General features: G+C 41.5%; 3 protein-coding genes across 4 annotated transcripts in view; 1 reads left to right on the forward strand and 2 right to left on the reverse strand.

Moving 5' to 3' along the window:
* Nucleotides 1–13322, reverse strand: part of septin3 (septin 3) — a 28418-nt gene extending 15096 nt beyond the window's left edge. Inside the window, exons 1-6 of one of the 2 annotated variants that reach the window (XM_010796077.1) lie at nt 11366–11618; nt 9852–10250; nt 9546–9674; nt 6508–6589; nt 6165–6302; nt 5254–5371 (exon numbers count right to left, since the gene is read on the reverse strand). In XM_010796077.1, coding sequence (XP_010794379.1) covers nt 5254–5371; nt 6165–6302; nt 6508–6589; nt 9546–9674; nt 9852–10248 — 864 coding nt within the window. In that variant the 5' untranslated portion in view covers nt 10249–10250; nt 11366–11618. Of the gene's footprint in view, nt 1–5253; nt 5372–6164; nt 6303–6507; nt 6590–9545; nt 9675–9851; nt 10251–11365; nt 11619–12991 lie in introns of those variants that run through there. The other variant, XM_010796076.1, reaches the window with a different exon arrangement.
* The window catches only part of stxbp1a (syntaxin binding protein 1a), a 682465-nt gene that overhangs the window by 547755 nt on the left and 117897 nt on the right, over nt 1–16813 (forward strand). The gene's annotated exons all lie outside the window — the stretch shown is intronic.
* The window catches only part of LOC104966784 (serine hydrolase-like protein), a 35423-nt gene continuing 34513 nt past the window's right edge, over nt 15904–16813 (reverse strand). The window contains exon 13 of the mRNA XM_010796074.1: nt 15904–15922. Coding sequence (XP_010794376.1) covers nt 15922 — 1 coding nt within the window. The 3' untranslated portion in view covers nt 15904–15921. The remainder of the gene's footprint in view (nt 15923–16813) is intronic.

Here is a 16813-nt window from a genome sequence, read left to right on the forward strand (position 1 = left end):
CTGCTACGGAACAGCAGCAATTCACACATGCCAGTGCAGAACAAACAGTAGCCACAAAACTGTACATTAGGCCTACAGAACAGGTCCGGAAAAGGTGTGCATTTCGCCAAATTGCGGGGGGGGGAAGGTTACGTGTGAGCCCCTGCGCTTGGGGTCTCCGCAAGTTTCTTTCAGCGGGTTGCCAGAGAACTTAGTTTCAGTCGCATGCACCTGAGGCCGTCCAAGTTCCAAGCGATTGCGGTAACTTGGACTGCATGTGAGGACTGGCTTGATCCTGACTCCACGAGGTAATGTGGTGGGAAAGCCAGAAGAGGCAGTCCGCGCTTTCTCCCAGAGAGCCGGGTAACGCGAGAGTATTTGAACACATGTTGCCCAGCCAGAGGTGCGGAAAAATAGCCTTGGGCTCATCGTCACTCTGGATGTCGATGAGTGCTCCTGTATATGCTGACTCGCAGTCCTCCACGGTCCGCACTGAAAGGGCCTGCACCACCCCAGGTTGGGAACATCTGAGGTCCAAAGGATCCTGAAGCGGATCTTCAAGTCGGGCATTCACCATCTCTGTTAAATTGGAGGAGGCGCTCATCGGTAAGAGCCTCAGACCACCTGCAATGAGTATAACCAGAATATGTTATCGGTGCAGAATGGGTACCAATCCCGATTTAACGGTTTATTTTATTCTATTGAAGTTTTACGTAATTGTAGTTCTTTTCTCATATTACATTCAAGAACATATTATTTATACTACCAGGAAACACAAATATGAGGTTGCATAGAGTAGCCTAACATTCTATACATTATTATTTATTATTATCATTATTTAGTAGCCTAGGCTAAATCCACCTTTGGTTCAACAGGCAGGAAATGAGCAAACTGCCTCATGCCTATGCTCCTGCCGGTATATGTCCACGATATGGCCGGCAAACGCTAAGGCTACTGGGTGACAATGACAAGACATCGTGCGGGAGCGGACGCGGAAAAGTCGTTGTATTGGAACAAACAGAGCTCTGTGTGGAGAAAGCCTGGCCTAGCCAGCTCTTTCCATGTCGTAAGCAGACATAGAAACCGGGTATTATTCATAAAACCGACGCACTTAAGTTCGAATTCTGTTTTGTGGAATTTGTCAATCAAAATAACAAGTGACCACGATTATTAACAGTCGCGATTCCCAAAATTAACATACGACTCTCCGGTCCGCTCCCGCGGCTTTTTGTAGGGTACGTTCGTAAAAATGCGCCAGAGCGCTCCCGAGCGTCCCCGTTCCAGCAGTCCAGAGCGCTGCGCTCTGAGCGCTCACAGCTGGGTGGCTCGAGCGGACTTGACCCGTTCGTGCATTTACCGACGTACCCGTAATAACACGCCTGACAGCTGACCAACCAAGCAGAGTTGTTGGTTTCCTATAGCAACAAAAGATGCTGACAGCTGGCTTTTTTGTACAGGAAAAGACGCTGTGGCCGAGCGTTTTTCAAAATGACAAAATACTTATGCGTGAACGCCCCCCCAAAGAACACCTCAACGCGCCCCCTTTCAAAATATTGCTTCCAGCGCCCCCGATGTTTCCTGAACGCCCCCTGGCGGGTTACCGCCCCGTTGAGAACCAGTTGTCTAGTTGAAATATGACGTCACGTTCTCGTGTAACCTCCGTTGTAAACGGAGCGCGGCCTGCGAAACACATCTACAGCGTAACCATGAAAAAAAAATTTGCACTAACATAATGCAGCAGCAATATTAAAGAGAAACATCAAGACATAATAGTAAAACACTGCAAGGGAACATTTTATGCAGCCAGGAGCATCTTGGGACTTTTACGTGCGCAACGTTGACTGGCCTGTGAATAAAAAATAAACATCAGGAGGTGATCTACAGTGTGTCAAATTCTTCTTTGAACAGCCAAGCAAGACCGCAACACCCTAAGTTTCAACAATCACACTCCCTGTATTGAACATAATTAAATAGATATGTTTAGCTTCTCATCATCAATTGCTGTGGCCCCACTGAATGTTAACATTCGTAAACAAAGAACATGCCCAAACGTAAACATTCACCATGGAGACATTCAGCAACTCTCGCGAGAGTTTTACCCAAGACGGATCCTTTCCAGGCCATACCCTACCGAAGATCGTGTGGTTAGCATCTGGGCTAGCTACCAAGCAACAGAAAGGGGCTTTTCACACAAGGTGGAGGGAGAACTCTCGTCCGTCAGACGGAGAGTCGCAGAAATACTCAGCTCAGGTGAAAAAGTAAAAGACTCTCAGGTTTAAATACGTTAACTTTAGCTCTAGTTATTACAGTGGGTCTCTGAAACGGTCTGTTTTTAAAAGGGAGGATCTATGGTCAAATAAACATATCTAAAAGAAAGAGAAAACTGTTTAAACAGTTCTGTTTCATAGGGTGTGAGAGATGTATCCATAGAATCTCATTAATGTTGGGTCTTCAAAGTGCACCAGATTGGATGCTTTAACTTCAATATTTAAAAAAAAAAATCTTCCCAGGGGGAGCAGGCCCCCGGACCCCACTAGAGGAGGTGAAGGACCCTCCTAGAGGAGTTTAAATAGCACTTTACCACAAAACTTACAACACCCATATACCTAAGAGCTGATTATGCGAGCCTGCATGTAAAGTCGCAGGTACACTGTTATTTAAAGCGATGTTTTGGGGAGTGTTGGTTAAAAATTCAACTGTAGACGCTGGTGCATTAAGGGACAAACCCTTAAACGTTTGAGCACCCTCCTAATGAAACGTCAAACCTACCCCAACAGCACCCCCCTAGAGAAAATCTCCTGGCAACCGCCAACATGGTTGAATGGTCTCTGTAGATGCTGAACATAGCCAAAGAGAATGTAAGAACAGTGAAAATCAAATTGTACAGCTCAAATGCATTGCAATGAACTTTTTAAGACTTGAAAGTGAAATGTTTAAACGAAGAGTAGGAAAAAAGTGAAGAAGGCTTAATATTGTAAAAGAAGGTTTAAAAAGGTATAAACAACAAAAGTAAAGCTTCAATGTCCTGAAATAGCTGAATAATTTAAAAGTTGAATGGTTGCTGAGCTGAAAAGTAGGCTGAAGGAGTTAAAATATTGAAGATGAACCACCGGAGATGTCCACAATCCGTGGAGCCATCAAGGAGAGTAGTACGGTGAGAGTCCAGGCAGGACCGCAGAAGACTGGTTCAGACCCACGACTCGAGTCCAGGAACCAGATCCCAGTACGCCCGGGATGAGGATGCCAGGACAAACGACCAAAACAGCAACAGGATTAGCCTCTGACTCAGATCCGGGCGTAGATACAGACACCAAAAAGACATTTTGGGAAAGCTGGGTTAATCGGAACAGGGTACACAGGTACAACAGACAGAAGGAAGATAAGGTTTCCCCCCCGACAGTACTATAAGCCTATAGCAGCTAAACAGCGTGTCTAAGTACAATGCAACACCTAAGGATAGGTTTGAGGAAAAAGGGGTAGCAAGTAGAAGTAAGAAACAGAGGTGGAGAAGGCCACACGCAGCAGAGAAAGGTTCCCCACTGGAACCTTTAATTGGTGAAGAAGGTAGAGAGTAGTCTGTGGACTACCGTTCCACAACTCCCCGGCCCGGAATAGGCCTCTCGCAACCTGTTACCTAATAGAACGCGAGAGTTCAAAGAGGGGAAAGGTTTTGGATAAAGTTTTAAATATGCAGATCTAAAGTTTTTGGAAATTAAGTGAAAGAGGAGAACTAAATATGATAGTGAAGAGGCCACCAACGTGCTACGTTCAATGCACCTTACAGATTATTTATTTATCACTATAAGCTTTATCAAAAAAGGAAGGTCTTAGAAGGCGTACTCTTAAAAAACGGATAGGCTGTCTGCGCCCGAAAACAGACTAGGAAGCTGATCCACAGAATTGTGGAGCTTGAAAGAAAAGGCTCGGCTCCCATTGTACTTTTTAGAGGACTTAGGAACACACACCCTGCATTCCTGGAACGCCAATGCCCAATAGGAACAGTAAAGTGAGTTCTTTAGGTAAGAGGCGCCTGCCATTAAGAGCTTGAGGCGAGAAGAATAATTAAATTCTATCCTGTGTTCTATAGGGAGCCAGAACAGGAGTAATGTGATCCCTTTTCCTAACTCTAGTTAGTACACGTGCTGCAGCATTTTGAATGAGTTGAAGCGACTTAACTGACTTCTTGGTACACCCTGAAAATAAAGAGTTACAATAATCCAGCCTTGAAGTAAAACAAATGCATGGACTAGTTTTTCTGCATCGTTTTGAGGCAAGATATGCCTGATTTTTGCAATGTTGCGTAGATGGAAGAAGGCGGTCCTTGAGATTGATTTTATGTGGGCGTTAAAAGATAAATCCTGATCAAATATAACACCAAGGTTCCTTACAGTCTCACTGGAGGCCAAATTAATGCCATCCATAGTTAATCTTTAATATCTTTAGATAGTTTGTTTCGTAGATTCTTTGGGCCGAGTACAATAACTTCAGTTTTAGCCATGTTTAACATCAAAACGTTTAAGGTCATTCACGTTTTTAAGTCCTTAAGGCAGTATTGAATTGTATTTAGGTGATTGGTTTCATCAGGCTTGATGGATAAATATAGTTGAGTATCATCCGCATAACAGTGGAAATTTACAGAATGATTCCTTATAATATTGCCGGAAGCATATATAGTGTGAACAAAATAGGTCCAAGCACTGAGCCCTGTGGCACTCCATGGCTAACTTTGGTTTGCATGGAAGATTCATCGTTGACGCACACAAACTGAGAGCGTTCAGATAGATAGGACCTAAATCAGCCTAAAGCAGTTCCCTTTATGCCAACTAATGGCGCATTTCCACCGCAGGCCTTGCTCGGTTTGGTTAGGCCTTATTAGGCCCGGCTCACTTTAATGCTGCGCTTCCATTACAGTTTAGGAGCTGGGGCAGTAACTATAGTAACGCAATTTAGGCGGAGCCGTGACATCATCTTCAATGAGCACCCGTGAGCACCCCAGAAAAAACAACATCAGCCGTTAGCTGTTTGCACTCAAGCTCCTCATATCTGTCCAGAAACTAGACAAAAGTTAAACAAGTACAAACCACTGACTGTCTGTGTCATGGCGAATACAGTCGCTGGTTTATTTATGTCTGTATAGGCCGTTGTGAGTGTGGACGGTCGGAGTATAGCCTATATTGAAAATATATATATATATATATATATATATATATATATATATATATAGGCATTAACTTTGACATATAAATACAAACCATTTATTCCATAGCAACTCACCCGCTGTTTGAACTCCTGTCTCTCCTCAATGGTCATTGAGTCAGATTTCGCAATCACAGGAATTATGTTGACCGAGTGACTCAAGCGCTTCATGAACTCAAGGTCGAGTGGACGGAGACTGGGACGTAAAGACAGAGAAGGAGAGTGAGTTAGCAGGTAGATTTATGAGCAGTGATTTCCCAAAGGACATTAACAACAGGATCAGGATAACATAGTACAAAAGGCAAAAGGATGTATTTTTCATGTTTTATACATCTCACTACCTTTCCCTAGCTGACATTTGAAAAGTGGGCTTATCATTGAACAAAGGTTGTGTCCCAGTTCTTGTTTGCCTGCATACAAAACATCCTGTCCGTCTCAATTACTCCTGTTAAAAAGGATCTGATACACTGGCTGTAATACACAGAAGACTGGAACCATTTATCCATTAAATAGCAATTTCACAGATGTCAGCAGCTAATTGTGAGGTGTTTAGAGGAGAGAGTGTTGTTTGTAATATAAATGAGCTCTCTAGATTTGAGGCTTTGACTAGAGGTAGAGCTGGTCGTACACTTCGATTCCAGGTTTCCGGCATGTCCAATTGTTCTGCACTGTGTGATTTGTTCTGCTGTGCTTTTGAAAGCAGGGCTATCGTTGTGTGACTGTGTGTGAACGTTGATTAGACTAGATGATGAGTGGTATTGCACCTTGTATTACAGCCTTATATAAAAGGTGTAGATAGGTTAGTGTTGATATGCAGTGTTACAGTGCTTTGACTGGTTGCAAGACTAGGACGTTCTTTAATTTACCAAAAAGTCCTGTTGCTGCTTTATTTGCCGTTAGATTACCTTAAAGAATACTTTTTGGATCAGATACTTTTAAATGTATTCAGCGATGACTTTATTGTCTGGTTAAGACAAAGTGTAACTCACGAGCGTCCAGTCGGAGTAATGAAGAACAGACAGCAGTGCACCCTGGTGTCAGGGATGCGCTTCTTTCTGGTGATGTTGACCTCCTCCTTTAGGAACTTCTCATACTGCTCATTGATGTATTTGGAAATGGGCTCCCAGCTGTGGACACGGCAGAAGAGGTCAGCTTGAGAGAACAAGATTACTTGAGCAAGAAAAGAGAAGAAGACTTAACTTGAGTATTAATATTCTTAATATAGTTTTGGGGGAACTAAATGCATAGTCGCATTTTGTGAGGTGAAAAGGAAGGCAGTAATGATGATATTTAGAAGGTTAAAATGATATAGAAGGAGTTCAGAAAACCCACCAGTTGTCATTATTGATTTGGTCTCCAAAGCCTGGAGTGTCGACGACTGTCAGCTTCATCTTCACACCACCCTCCTCAAGGACTTTGAAAAAAACAAAGACACAAAGAAATGAATGCTTTGCATGTGGAATTCAGTAAATGCAACTGGTGTATATTATTTCAACATATTGAACTGATTCTTAGTTTAGAAAAAACTACAACTCAGGAGAAGAATACAACAGTATGCAAGCTAGAAAACAGCAAACAATGATCTCATCGAGATATTTCTATCACATCAGCTGTGTCTCTCTGGCAACGTCTCTCTCTGGCAAGCGCATAATGATATCAGGTCACTGTCTACTGCAGGCGATGTGTGCAGGATCCTGTCAAACTGTAGCACCAAACCCCGAGCTCTGTACGGTTTGACATATCCCTGCTGCTTCCCTGGTGCTGGTAAATCTTTAGGGGGGTACACGGCAGAATATATGGAACGGCTTATGTAATAGGATACAGACAAAAGGTAACTTTGGATACAAATAGTGTAAAGTGGGATTATGAGAAGGATTCTAATTTAAAACACCTATTCAAATAAAGAATGATATTCTACCAATCTCATATTCCCACACATTAGTTGACTGACATTAAAACACTGTCAAGTCTGACTTGATGGCGTATACGGTCATTTAAACATTATTTAGTATGTAAAGCAGAAGAGGGGAACAGCACGGTATCACGGCACAGCGCCAGTCATTGTAAAGCAGAATGTTTTTCCAGTTGCTGAAGATTATTCTTTTTGCCAAAAGGCATCTAGCGTGAAAAGATAGTTTCCTAGGAATTGAGAAAACCGCTTCACATTTCTGGTCCAGTAAACATAATACAAGACAAACCTGGTAAAGCGCATGTAAGTTAATTTAATGAAATGTATTGTGTTCTGCTGCTGCTCAGAGTTAATATCCAGCAACACTAATGTGCCAAATGACTTGAGTCCTTGAAAGAGGACAGAACTGTCACAGCTGGAAGGCAGAACTATCTCGGCACTGAGATGTTGTTTTCTGCCTTACAGACAAAATAATGATATTATTAATGAGATATTTCAGAACTTTTCTCTTCGTTTTGCATATACTGTATTAAGGTATTAGGTTGACGAAAGGACAGTGATAAAGTTATATTACTTTGATATCGTGATAAGTTTACTATGTGGCTGACTACATGTTGACAGGTAATCATTGATTGAATCTGAATACATTTTGAAGGAACCCTCCCTGCTTCTCCTGTCCTAGATGCCATAAGGAGCTCAGTACGGCAGACTGCTCATACTGAAGAGTCCCCGACCGATTTCATAAAGAGCATGCACAGCTGTCAGCAACAGCCAAGGATTTGATACTAACACTGGGGGAGGGGCGCTAAAGTCAGATTTGTTTTAATACTATACACAGTGTGGCTGATTTATGTTGCTCAGTCTGGTTTATTTTAGGAGAGAGCTTGTGTATTGTGGAAGAATATCACATCATGAATATTTTATGAGAGAAACTCATTATTGAGTGAAACACGTCTGTTTCCTGGCTGTGATACATTGTAAGCAAACCACAAATTCATGTTTACCTCTTTGTGTCAGCAGGGGTCATTCATTATTACCATGGGAACAACACTTTCAGATCAGACACTGTCTACACCAGACAGTGTCTGTCTGATCTGAAAGTGTTGTTCCCATGGTTATGGATGAAAACTTCTAATGAGGTGATCTGTACCTTTTAAGGAACCATGAAGTATATAATGTCTTACTATAATCTCCCATATTTGAGCAGATTGGATATTTTTTTACCAACTACAGGTACACAGTATATGTGTTAGAATAATATCCAGGATGAAAATCAACATGTCTGTCCACAAGCACTGTGTCACAGAAAACACTTCCTCAAAATCTCAGACATGTGTGGAGTAAAAGCTGTCAGCGATCCAGTAGAAATCCATATGTGTGAGGAACAGTCTGTACTTGCTGATGACTCAAAAACATTTGTCATGTAACTTCCTGCTTTAATCTTTCAGATTTGGTTTCCTTTCTTAATAATCGCCTTGCAAAGCCCTGTTTCATACCGCGGTATGAAACAGGGCTTTGAAAGGCGATTAGATTAGCACAATACAATTAGATTAGCACAATACAACTCTGCAAATCCAGCCTGTTTGAACTGAAACATAAACACAGCATAAGAAAAACTAAGAAAATAGTAGAATTTCCCATCCCAGATTATGATTGAAATCTATTCAGCTGATCCTTAAACAACGTTTTGTCATCTGTCAGTGATTTGTTCACCACATCAGGCTGATCATTTATTACATTTTTATGAATTTCTCTGACCTTTTTTGATATGTGAGAACAAATAAATTGATGTTTATGACCTAAATAAATGCCGTTTAAGTGCCTTTTCCGTTGCATATGGCTTAATATTGCTGCCTTTCATCCCCCATGGAGGACATGTTTAAAAATACAAAGTGTTCAATAAGCTTTCTTCTCCCAATTCAAACCCTTGGACAGCAAAGCCTTTTTTGTATTATTAAGCCAATCCTCTGAAAATTAGCCCATTAAACCGTGGTGTCTGTTCAGTCCACACTCCGACACATAGAGTGTTAAACCTCTTGCACTTGGAGCAGAGCTGTTTGCCACCGTGATGAGCAGATTCAGAGGCAGCGTAGGTGTGTGTTTCACGCCATACTTCTTGCCTTGCTTTAGACAAGACCAAACTCTGTCTGACCTCTACTCTCACACAGTGGGACATATTGTAGCAATGTGTCCAAAGGAAACTTCACTTTCAGCACTTTTGAAGGAAGCAATTGCTGTGACCAATACCGTAATCAAATCATCAAAGCTATAAAGTACCTGCAGAAGGCACAGAAGTTAGCCTTCACATTCAAACTCATCTAAAATAAATGGCAGGCTGACTTGGCAGCTGTCAGGGTGACTGTAAGTAGGTTATGTGGGGACCAAAAGATCTCTATCAAATTAAAAGCTTCTATAAATGTCTGGCTCTAAAGAAAGAACAAAAGCTCTCTCCTGTACTCACCATGAGACACTGCTTTGATCTCTACAGTTTTGGGGATCTTCTCATCACGAGCCCACCCTGCGCTCCTCCTGCTCACCTGGGACTTAAACAGGGTGTTCACCAGAGTTGACTTTCCAAGACCGCTGTGACCTGAGATAATAGGGGAAAGGTCAAAGAGGAGGTTAAATCCTGGAAGAAGAAAGGCAGAAAAGGTCTAAATATAATTTAGGAATGTAGGTTACTTGCTTTTCTCCAAGAACGAAACTCAGGGACAATGTGTAAAAAAGATTCATAACATTTCAGCTTTCTATTCATTCTGTGACTTACCAACAACCATGATGTTAAAGTCAAAGCCTGTCTTCATGGTTTTCTTCCTCATCTGCTCAATGATGGTGTCAATACCAATGTATCCCAGCAGAGTGGATCCCCCGCCCGAGCTGTGGGACCCTCCGTGACCGTGGCCTCCGTTGTGTGCGGCAGTGTGACCTCCGACATGGCCCGCAACGTGGCCCACACCATGGCCAATATTATGACCCACACTATGGCCGTGATTCACAATGGGGACAGGAATGGCACTTGGAGGAAGCCCTGAAACGCCGCCGCCTCCTCCGATACCCGGGCCCTGAGGTGGGAAGGGGCTGGAGGGGGAAGGAGCTCCCACATTTGGGGGCTTGGCGGGGACAGCTGGTTTGGGTCTCACTTCTGGAGGAACTACGTCCGACATGTCTAGAGAATAAAAGAAAGGGAGGATATATATTAAATTGTAGCCAATGATAACACTGCTGCAATAGGAAGTAGGTCAGAGGGCGATCTGAAGCCGCTCCCTCCTTTGACTTGTTCTACATTAAAGAAATGGGTTGTAGTCTTATAGGGTGCGTTCAACCAAAGGCAGAAAAATTATGTTTCCATGTCCATTTAGCAACACATCTAGCTAACGCCTAACTTCATAAGCGAGGTATTTTCTCTGCACGCTGGAGAGCTAGAACGATACATTGGTATACTGTACATATGAGCTGATTTGAGTGTAATGCAGTTACATCTTTGAAATATGTCAACTGTATAATGTATCTATCATTTAGGTCTATGATGCACCAGTGTGTCAGGTTAATGTAGTCATTAAGCTAATTGTAGGATAAATCATTTCAAATAAACATGAGTTATGGATACCTGAAGGAATTTGATCTAATAACCATTATGTATGTTTGTTTATTAACTGCCCCCTGCCCCCGGCAAAGCACATTAAGCATCCTCCCTGCTTTACAAGAAGCAAGCGGTGCAGGCAGATGGTAACAGTAACAGGCATGAAGATCACCTCAGTGCTGCAGGCTGCACACATGGATCTGCCTGCTGCCATGCTTAAAGTCAGTGCATCCACAATGGAAGACACACAGTACATATACAGGTCACTGAGGCAGGGGCTGTCACTTTGATTCATGTAGCTCTGCCCCCTCTCTGCCTCCACACACAGTCACAGATAAAGAGACAACAGAATTATTTCAGCATTAATGGTGTGTTACATACTGCAAGCTAATCAGACTTGTTTTAGGGTGAAACATACAAAAGCTGCTTCTGAAATGAAATCTACGACACGTTATTTGGCCCTCTAAAAACCGTTACTGTCGTCATACGTCGCCACGCAATTAGCGGGTAATGTCCACCCACACTGTGGCTGCATAATGCTGACCATATTGTTTCTGGTTTAATACAACACACGAGGTTAGCTCCATCACAGTGTCGACCTCCATTGTCTGCAGTCATGCTGGATGATAACAGCTAACGGCAGCTCCGCGTTAGCTGCTAGCCGCTGCACACTAACGGTACCAAAGGGCGGTCACACTCACCGACTCCCGTTCACTTTCACCGTAAATCTGCTTTTAGTTGACTGCTGAGGGATTCTCGCTGTGGGTCCAAGAGGAGATGATGGTGTGTTATATCCAAACACAGAGAGATGAGCAACGGTCATGTGATTATAGTACCTCTCTCCGAGCCGAGCCCCCCTTTACCGTTACCCAGGCGACAAGAGGAGAGGGTGTGGGGAGATGCAGCGCGCATGCGCAGTCTCACTTTACTTCAAAGGGACTTCTGTCAGTGATGCAGGCTATTTTTAGGAAACATTTAAGATTGCATTATTATTTTATGGTCAAAATTCGGTGGGGAAAGTAGAATTCAGATCCTTTATTGAAGTAAAGGTGCTGTTAACAAGTTGTAGGGGTACTGCTATTTTTTGCACTAGCACAATAATTCCCCTCTGAAATGTCATGGAGTTGAGAAGGAAAAAAAAGTACCTTAAATTAGTACTTGATAATTATACCTGAGTAAATTACATTATATTCAATGTTACTTTCCACCATTGGACTCAAGTTTGATGAAGCATTACCTTAATGTAAAAATACTCCATTTCTTTATTTCACCAATAACACATGTAGACCTGTATCTCCTGCACACTTAATTGGGTACTTAGGTTCCTTTTTTCTCCGTCTTGCTCTTTCTTTGATGTTTTAAAGCCATTCATTTGTAAGTTTATAGTATCAGCGGGCCATCAGCAGCAGGACCTTATGTTGATGCATTATTATAAATTATACATTATCATACCTTTTAATATTGTAGCTGGTCTGGGTGGAGCTAATTTAACCTGATTTGGTAGTTTCATTTTAAACAAATCATCAAATTATAACAACTCGTCAATTATATGTTTAAAATCATAATCTGCCAAATAACTGTTGCACATACTAGAAAGTACATTGGTTTAATCTTAAATGTAGTGTAAGAAGAAGTGTAGAAGTCTAAAGCAGCATACAATGAAAATACTCAAGTAACATCAACGTGCTTCATTATTGAATACGTGCTCAAGTGACTATTTAAATACATTTTTAGATAACCTAGTAGCTCAATTTATCTTTAATAAAGAATCACCGCAACAATGTTTCCCTTTGAGTTATGTTTATTCCTCCTGACTCTCATCTTATCTTTTTATTGTCCAATATCTATTCGATCTCCATGACAACTGAGCAGACCCCATTAGCTGACAAAGACTGTGATATAGTTGACAATCTTTTTTTTTTTTTAAATAAATACTGCACAGTTTCACCGGTAGGGCGTATCAAAAGACATTCAATTGATATGACAATCAGTTTTAATTGGACCACAGTATGCAATGTTTGGCAGTCTTATGTGGACTAATATTAAAACATGATGTACAGTGTTATAACTTAGCTTTAACTAGCAGTAAATACATATCTTTTGCAAGTGTTGTAAGTAAAAGTGCTAAAGGGAGAGAACATCACAGTTTACCTCTGAGTTTCTCCCCTGTCGTTCTTCAAACCCCCTTGTCTGACTTTCCACCCGGGATAGAACATTATTTACCTCTGAAAGGATCAAACAAAAATATAAAAGAGTCTCTGCCATGTGTGCTTTGAGAGATTTCTTCACTCTGTTCAGTTAAGTGTTTTGGATGTCTCTGTACTCACCCACGTAGACTGACCCAGGGTAATACATGGTGACATAATAGGGGTCCTCTGGCTCCTCCATGATAAACGCTCTGCCTGCTGGTGGGTAATCTGGTGTGTGTGAAGAGAAGGCTGTTGTTGTTGTTGTTGCCTGGTCTGGCCTCTGGTACGCTGTGCGCTGCAGCGGCAGGTCAAAGACCCCCTTTGATCTGATGCCAACACTGTTTGTGTTGAATGGGCAGTATTTCTCTGAGGGGTATTCTAGTAGCTCTGCGGGCTTCCCATGAAGGCCAGATGGTGCAAAAATATCCGTTTGATTTGACATGCAGAGGTTCATCTCTTTGTGTTTGTGTGAGATAGTATCATGTGTTGAAAGAATTGTTTTTGATGTTGCACACTCAATAGAAGCAGGTCCAGATGCCTTCTGTGTCTGAGGTGCCACCAGACATGTTTTAAATTGATTTAAACTGTGAGAATCTGTTTCACGATCAATGTCTCTTGACTGGCAGCTGTAATCCTTTGAAACACAGATGGACTGATTTACTGGGAGTGGATCCTTCCACCAGAATCTGTGTTTCTGATGAGAGGCCCTGGTGGTTTGTGGAGAGAGTTTAGATACATTTCCTGTAGCTGTCTGTATGTTGTTTTCTGTTTTAGGTCTCCTGAGATTAGACAGAAATGTTGCATCTACTTTTGTGTCTTTGCTCAAGTCAAACAGTCTTCTCCTTTTCTCAATAGTGGGTGACTGATTGGGGAGAGGCTCTGTGGAAAAGGAGATTTTTGAAGTCATTGCATTTCTGTCAGAATACTTTAGTTTGTATTCTTCATTGGAGGCGTAATTCCTCCTTTGAGGGTAGTCTTCTGTACGCTTCCTGTGAAGGTTCAGGCTTGACTGAGTTGCCAGCACATCAAACGCTGACTCTCTCTGAACAACTTTAGCAAACCTAATCCCTTCAGACTCTGACAGAGACGTTTGTGTACCTCTCGCTCCACTTGGCAAAAATCCCTGTTGCTTTTTGATGTTTGGCTTTGGTTTGGGGATTGCAGTATTGTCTATATTCCTGGGTGGAGGCTTCAGTTTATCTTGAGCAATGTTTTCTCTTTTACTTAAACCAGCATTGCCTTGCATTAGGCAGGAACTCTGAGAAAGGGCTACTTGTGTCTGGGACTCAGAGTTAGTCTGATGTCGGGATATGGAACAAGCTGTTCTCAAGGCAGGATGAGTAAAGTCCACTAAAGCTTCTTGGTCAAGAATGTCATGCTTCGCCTCATCTGATGATCTATGTTTGACGGAATCCGGCTCCACTGTAGTATTAGATATGGTAATCTGTCTAGCACGTCTTTCTACACCGACAGGAGATGGCGTCTTACCTCCTCTGCTATCTAAACTCACCCCTTGGCACAGGGAGGTCGGGGATGGACTCAGTCTGGGAGTTGGGACAGTCAGAGTTGGAGATACACTCAGTTTAGGATGAGGTTGTTGCAGGAATAATGGAGAGGGATCTCTGAACTGTGAGGCAGGGAGATGAAGAGAATCACTTGGCTTTCGTTTCAGAGTGGGAGAGGAATTTGGCTTTGGTGCAGGGACAATGGAGATGCTCGGCTTTGCAGAAAAAATTGGAGAGCTGCACGTTTTGGGCTTAGCTCTTGGGAGGGTTGAAGCTCTTTCTCCATGTTTTCCCTCTGAATGCGGACATGATTTACCCCAAAAAGGCTGAGTGGATGACTTGGGAGAACAAATTGGGAGAAATGATCTGCAACCACAAGAGGGGAGAAAAGTTGTAAATCAAAAAATGAATTCAGCACAATATTATATTACATTAAACTGAGAGTCAGCTGATATACAGCTTCATTTACCTGTCACTGTTTGGTTTTGTGTTGTGTTTCTCATAGATGAGTCCCTTCTCATCAAATGACGGGATTTGAATGGCTTTCTTTGTGATGACCGGTGAAGAGAGGGGCGGAGGAGGAGACACACAGATTGATGGATTTTTGTTTGTTTGTCTGGAGGATGCAGATACTTGAGGGATCAAAGGTGCTGGACGATCAAAAACACTCATTCTGTTGTAAATTGCGAGGAAAAAGGTTAAAAATAAAGATTGATGGGAGTGTTGAGATTTGACAGGTTTTTTAAATATATTAAAAACAATTATACCTCTTAACATTTTGCAATCTGGTGGATCAAGATACTTTATCATGTAAAACCTCAAAATTAAAAGTACTACATTATAAGAAGGCATTGCATTCAGATTAGTTAAAACACTAAACATATTCAAGTATTAATTAAACAAGATGTTGGCCCCTGTTAGGGTTACCATAATGTGTTTTACAAGATTGTTACCAATGCAATAATAATATCAAAGCAATAGTGTTTAGATGGCAATTTTTGGCTGTAGCTATAAGAGAATGAGCCAGTATTTTCTATTTTAGATACTTGTAAACTATAACAATGCAATTGTGTGTTTTTAAATAGAATTTAATTATGCAAAGTTAGATGCTACTATATGTACATTTAAACTGCCGTTTCCCTTAAGAAGTGTAGTGGGGTAAAGAAGTAACATATACATATGTAAGTACCTTAAGCTGGTTGTTAAGTACAGCATCTAAATAAATAAACTATGTTACTTCAAACAATCTGAAAGCATCAGTTATACGGTAAGACTAACCCTAATTCCACTACATAACAAAACTGTACATAAGATTAGTTAAATGAGGGAAACATGCACTAACCTGCTGTCTGAAGCAAACTGTGTTGTTGACACACTCAGTTGGTAAATTAGTCAAAGAGTGCGAGACGGGGAACTCGGCAGTAGGAAGTGGTGGGAGCACAAGTGCCATTCTCTCCATTCCTCGACACTGAAGCTCCAGTGTTTCTCTCCCACTCTGGTCTCTCCTCTTTTCATGGGACGTCTGTGAAGGCTCCATGTGGTGTTGTTGCACTGTTCTGTCTCTCTACAATGCAAATCAGCCGTGGGAAAGTCGGCACAATTTAAAATGTACTTAAAAGTGTCATAAGTAAAAGTATCGGGCATCTGATATTATCTAATATCCCATTATAACATTTTAATAGTCATGCATATAATTGTAAGGACAATTTTACGGTTGCAAAATACAACGTTCTGCTAGACAAATTAGTGTTCTTATTTTCCTCTCTTTTGGACCTCCTACACTTATTTAAATAAAAACAAAAATATTTACTCTTTTTGGTGAAACTTCCAGCAACGTTTTTATGAGCTCATGTGTTTTTAATGTAAACTCTAAATCTGAAAAGCAACTAGTAACTTCAGCTGTCAGATAAATGGTATACAGGACTGTCTCAGAAAATTAGAATATTGTGATAAAGTTCTTTATTTTCTGTAATGCAATTAAAAAAACAAAAATGTCATACATTCTGGATTCATTACAAATCAACTGAAATATTGCAAGCCTTTTATTATTTTAATATTGCTGATTATGGCATACAGCTTAAGAAAACTCAAATATCCTATCTCTAAATATTAGAATATCATGAAAAAGTATACTAGTAGGGTGTTCAACGAATCACTTGAATCGTCTAATTAACTCGAAACACCTGCAAGGGTTTCCTGAGCCTTGAAAAACACTCAGCTTGGTTCAGTAAACTAAATCACAAGTATGGGGAAGACTGCTGATCTGACTGCTGTCCAGAGGACCGTCATTGACACCCTCCATCAGGAGGGTAAGACACAAAAAGAAATTTCTCAAAGAGCAAGCTGTTCACAGAGTGCAGTTTCAAAGCACATCCACAAAAAGTCTGTTGGAAGGGGGAAATGTGGCAGGAAACGCTGCACAACCAAGAGAGATGACCGCAGCCTTAACAGCATT

Source organism: Notothenia coriiceps, unplaced genomic scaffold, assembly GCF_000735185.1.
Source record: "Notothenia coriiceps isolate Sejong01 unplaced genomic scaffold, NC01 NC01_scaffold00037250, whole genome shotgun sequence".
Classification (NCBI taxonomy): domain Eukaryota; kingdom Metazoa; phylum Chordata; class Actinopteri; order Perciformes; family Nototheniidae; genus Notothenia; species Notothenia coriiceps.